Raw genomic sequence first — 5,489 nt, forward strand, 5'->3', positions numbered from 1 at the left:
TTTAAAATTTTGCCAATTTGCTGAAAATTGGCAATTTGAAATTTTATCTCATTAAAATTTTAGTTCCAACTTCTTTGATTGTTAATTAGGTTTGGATATTTTCACATTTATTAGTATATATGTTTTGTACCTATGAAATGCCTATTATTGTCTTTCGTTCCATTTTCTTTCAGTGATTTGTATTTCTCTTACTGAGGCATAGTTTTTCTGGAGATTATTACTTTGTTCAAAATATGTATTTATATAGCTTTCCTAGTTTGTGACTGTATATAATTATACATATAAATGCATTGCCACAATCAAACACCCAGTAACCACTTGAAATCTCGTGATGAGGTGCTTTGTTTCTATTGGGCAAGAGTAGCTCATCAGGAGCCATTTTCAAATGGTTTATAATGTATATTGCTGTGCTTTACATTGCATTGTCTTGATCCAGAATTCTAGGGGGCCTATGTTGTAATTATCCTTTTGGGATTCTCCATAAATTCCATACTCTGCCTTTTCCATCACCAATAACTCTAACAAAACAGAGTCTACTAAGTTATTTGGGCCAAGCATCAGAGTCCCTTAAACTGCAGCCTAGACTTATAACAGAGTGCTCTTTTGTTGTGGACCCCACTTAAAGCTGACCATCTTTTCTTTTTTTTTTTTTTCATGTTCAAAAATATTTAATTCACTTCAAAATGTTATACAAATTATGGTGGTTTCTATGCACCCCTAAAGCTTCAGTCATTTAACTCAGGTACATGACTAAAGTAATATATTAATTCTTCCAGTACAGTGGTGTTTCATACCATTGACATTTGCATACTCTAGAATAATTTAGAAAGAAATGTGTAATATTCACAATGTTCAGAAAAGCAAGCAAAAGGTCAAGGAACCTGCCTGGTTCTTCTGAGATGGTCTCATGTCAGCTTCATAAGTATCCATTCTACAAAATAGTAAGCTAATGTTTGAACACAATTTCCAAGATAAAGCACATTTTCTCATTTTCTCATAAATAATGAAGTCTTTTTTTTCTCAGGCACCTCAGAAGTATACAAAAGAATTTCAGTTTGAACAGATCTTTTGGAATGTGTTTAACCTGGTATTTCAACAGACTTACAATTTCCAGGGTTTCACAAGGGCCAGATTTTATTTGAATTACTCAGAAGAGAAAGAAAATATCTTCTGAAAGAGGTGAACTCAATCATTACCAATAGAAAAAGTATCCACTGTATTCATCTCTTATAGAAACAGAAAAATATAACATTTCCCCCCTTAGAATATTATATATATGTATATATGACTTAAAGTTCCATTGTACATAGTCAAACAATAAAATCTGGAAACCAGCATGAAACCCTATAATTCACATGTTAAAATGTTGAAACTATGACCAAAATATGAAAACTGCTAGAGCTGTCAGAAAGAGACAAGACAAAAAGCTTTCTTGCATATGTATAAACTAAATGTGATAATCTCAAAAAATTTTCAAAATTATAATTATTACTTTCCAGATTAAAAACTTTAATTCTAAAAAAAAAAAAAAAAAAAAAAATCTATACACAAACCACTGATTTAACCAGACCAAAAAAAATGTCAGCGGTAAGCAGGACCCAGAGGAGCTGATATTCACAGTTCTTACATGTACAACTCTTCATTTTACAACCTGCTTCTCTTGTAAAACTAAAGGTCCACTTTTACATAAAAGTTTTATACAGTGTTAAAACCAGAACTGTATGTAAAATACTGCATCTAAATGTTTCTAAATATAGTTAGTCTTCTTCCATTGGTTCATCTGTGACTTCTGTGGCTTCATCATCATTTTCGATGGATGATTCTGAGAGAATCTCTCCAGTTTTACTGGAATTGGATCCTACTAATTCTTCTGCTTCCTGGCAGTCAGAAGAACTACTACTTACAGGGCCTGTGTTTTCACTGCCTTCAGAATGTAGTAAATCTTTCTCAGCTTGAGACACATCAGATTCCTCCATTTCATTATTTTCCTCAGAAGTCTCTTCATTCACAGTTAAGGCATCATCAGATTCTTTTTCTTGATTTTTTCTTTCTGGGATCATTTCTCTTGATGTCATAAAAGACTCTTCTTCTTCCTCTTCGTCCTCTTCTTCATCCTCTTCTGTACAGTGCTGCCTGCTACCACTCCTTTCTCTGTCCTTATCCTGAGAAGAAGATGATGCTTCCGTTTCTTCTGCCATAACTGAGGACATTTCGCTGGCAGCTGTTTGACTGGCCGTTTCTCTGGCTTCACCTTCTTTGTCGAACCTGAGTCTTTTCACCTCGTGCCCCTCAGCTTCCACGGCGTCCTCATCTGCATGTTTATTTTTCACAGGGCTCGCGCGGAAACTTCTGATTCACATCCCAGAGAGTCACTGTGATTTTTCTCTTCATTTGGCTGCAAGTTCGATTCTTTGTTGTCTGTGCTCTCGGGCAAACCATTTGTTGCCAAGGGTGCCGACAAAGAAACCTTTGGTCGATTAAGTGGCCTGGGTGTTCCAGGCCCATTTATATTAGACCTCTCAGTATAGGTTGGTGAATTTCCAGGAAACATAACACCATTCATTCGATTTAAACTATTGGAATTATTTTTCTCTGAAGAAGGATAAACACAGCTAACAACCATCACATTCTTTTCTACTCCTCTGAGAAATTTGTCTGTTCCTGTATAGTTTCTCCTTGGATCTGTTAGCAATTCACATAGTCGCTGAATAGTAAAAGGGATACCATTAAATCCAGTGACAATTTTCAGTATTCCTTCCTTCATTTCATCAAACGGAATATATTCAACATTAGGGTTGGGAGGACCTCTTGGTTCAGGAGCTGAAGTTCTGAAATCATCCATCACTTTCTCCAGTTTGAATATAAAATAGCCTTTAAATTGGGACCACTGGATCATTGTTTCTCCAGTCTTGGCTACATGACAAAGAAACTGGTCCAGGACAGGACAGACTTCCTTTTTCCCCCTCTTCTCAAAATCTTTCAGCGCCTCCTGCAGCCTCTCGACGTCCATGGCTTCCCGGGGCCGCTGGCAGCCTCCGCCTCCCTCCCCGCGCCTCCCGGGCACCGGGGCGCCGCCCCCCACCCCCCCCCCCCCCCCCCCCGACGCCCTCGCCTCCCTCGCACACACGCCGGCACGCAGGCGGCGGGGGGCCCCGAAGGGAGCCAGGGGAAGCGAGCGACAGAGCGAGACCGGCGGAGCGAGCACCTCCCCGAGCCGGAGCGAGCACCTCCCCGAGCCGCTACCACCAGCCCTCCAACATGGCGCCCGGCACGGCACGCCGTGCGCGCGCCCGCCTGACTATCTTTTCTATACTGCAATATATTGATTGGTTGGAGCGGTATCTCCACATTAAGAATATACTACTTCCAGACCCTGTAAAGGCCCATTCCAAGTGAATCAGAACTGCTTCCAATGATGCTTTTTGGTAAATACAGGTTAAAACACACTTAGCAGATTGATGGCTGCAACCACATCCCTAAGACCACGTTAATTTGCAGCAGCAAAGACACCACATCTAGGGCAGTGGTTGGAATTGGGGACACTTGTTTGAAATTGAAGTAGTCCACTGACATTTTATAAGATTAGCTGGGCCTGATGGCTCACACCTGTAATCTCAGCATTTTGGGAGGCTTAGGTGGGAGGATCGCTTGAGGCCAGGAGTTCCAGGCTACAGTGAGCCATGATCCCACCCCTCAAAAAAAAAAAAAAAAAAAAAAAGATTAGTCTAGCTTCTGTATGGGTTGGAGTAGTGAATGAAAATTCCTATCCCAGCATCCTCTACACCTTTAGTTGTAGCACTAATCTCTGTCATTGTTCCATACCAGATACACTATTGCTTCTGACTGATTACTTTCTTGGTGTGGAGATCAAAAGAACGTGCCTGACAGACCTCTGACTACAGGGAGAATAATTGACCAACGACTTCAGCTGCTGTACTCTGGATTGATCAACACATTTGTGCCAAGGCCACTCTTCCATAGACTGCTGCCTGTTAAATAACCAAGTACAGTAGGTATACTAAAGCAAGCCTGTTCTGGATACACATGGAACTGCTTTGTACTTCAACTTTGACTTGAGGACTTCTCAACAGCTTTGCTGAAACTTCTTTAGATTGCATGGCTAAAATATTGTGCCACCAATGCCAAATTAAAAGGACATCCTTCTATTATATTATCATCTAAAATTATAAATATAGACTTTCACATTTGAGTCCTTGATTATAATATTATTCTCTCTCTCTGTCTCTTTCTTTCTCTCTCTCCCCCTCCTTCTTTCTCTCTTCTTTCTTTCTTCCCTTCTCTCTCTCCTCCTTGTGTTTGTGTATTTTGTGATACACACATTTTAATTTATATTTACTAATATATATAATTTTATTTATATTTATTAATATTTTCCATAAGGTTAACTATTTACCTAAGCATCACCAATCTGCAATTCAGTACCATCAAATTTCCAAATATATCTGTATTTGTTTATGGACTAAGTTTAATATTATATTTATCTATTTGCCTATCCCTGAGACATTAGCACAGTGTCTTAATTGTAATTCTTAATGCCTTATACCAAGATTTCCTACCTAGTTCTATCTCTGGACCATCTGCAATATTCTTGGCACTTTGATCTTACATATAAATGTTAGAAGAAAGTAGTTATGTCTCATGACTGTATTAGGATTATGATTAAAATTTATTAAATCTATAGATAATTTTATGGAGAAATATCATTTTTATGATTTGGAATATTTCTAAAGATGAATATGCTGGGTCTCTTCATTTCTTTATGTCTTCTTTAATAATTTTCATAAAAATTTTAAAAGTTTCCCCATAAAGGCCTTATAAATAAAATTATTTCTAGAATCTTATATTCTTTACTGCTATTGTAAATATTATGTTTCTAAATTTATTTTAACTTTTTGTTGCTACCATTAGAAATATAATTGGCTATAGTATACTTACTTTATACCCAAAAAATGATAAATCATCTCTATTCTAACATTTTTATAGATATTTTGAGGTTTGTGAAGAATAGTCTTTCATCTCTGGTAATGGTGATTGCATTTATTCTTTTCTAATTATTATACCTTTTGTTTTTCCTATGTCTTTTTGAACTGTCTAGTATCTCATATACAATCCTTAATAAAATTGGTCATAGTAGGAATCCTTAATTCTTTCATATTTAAACATAAATATTTTAATATTTCATACTTTTATAACATGTTTGGGGTAGGTTTGTGGATAATATTACTTTATGGTAGCAATATAGCTTCCTCATTGAATACTTTTTATCATGAATGGATATTGATTTCAACCAAATGCTCTAAGTTGCATCTATTAAGATGTAGTGAATTATGTCTATAGATTTACAAATGGTATACAAACTTTGCATTCCTGGAGTAAACCTAAGTTGCTCTTGATAAATGCATTTTTTCATACATTAACGAATTTGCTATGCTAATATTTTGCTTGTTAGTTTTCGACCTATATTCATG

At 36.8% G+C, this 5,489-nt stretch overlaps 1 protein-coding gene across 1 annotated transcript; it reads right to left on the reverse strand.

The window, feature by feature from the left end:
* Window positions 1-993: 993 nt before the first annotated feature.
* LOC105866317 (serine/threonine-protein phosphatase 4 regulatory subunit 2-like) lies at window positions 994-3,086 on the reverse strand. Its single transcript, XM_012755552.3, is given in 2 exon segments — window positions 994-2,338; window positions 2,341-3,086. Coding segments are annotated over 2 exon segments (1,251 nt in total). The 5' UTR covers window positions 3,011-3,086; the 3' UTR covers window positions 994-1,757.
* Window positions 3,087-5,489: the final 2,403 nt, after the last annotated feature.

The sequence above is a fragment of the Microcebus murinus genome, chromosome X (genome assembly GCF_040939455.1).
Source record: "Microcebus murinus isolate Inina chromosome X, M.murinus_Inina_mat1.0, whole genome shotgun sequence".
Taxonomy (NCBI): Eukaryota; Metazoa; Chordata; class Mammalia; order Primates; family Cheirogaleidae; genus Microcebus; species Microcebus murinus.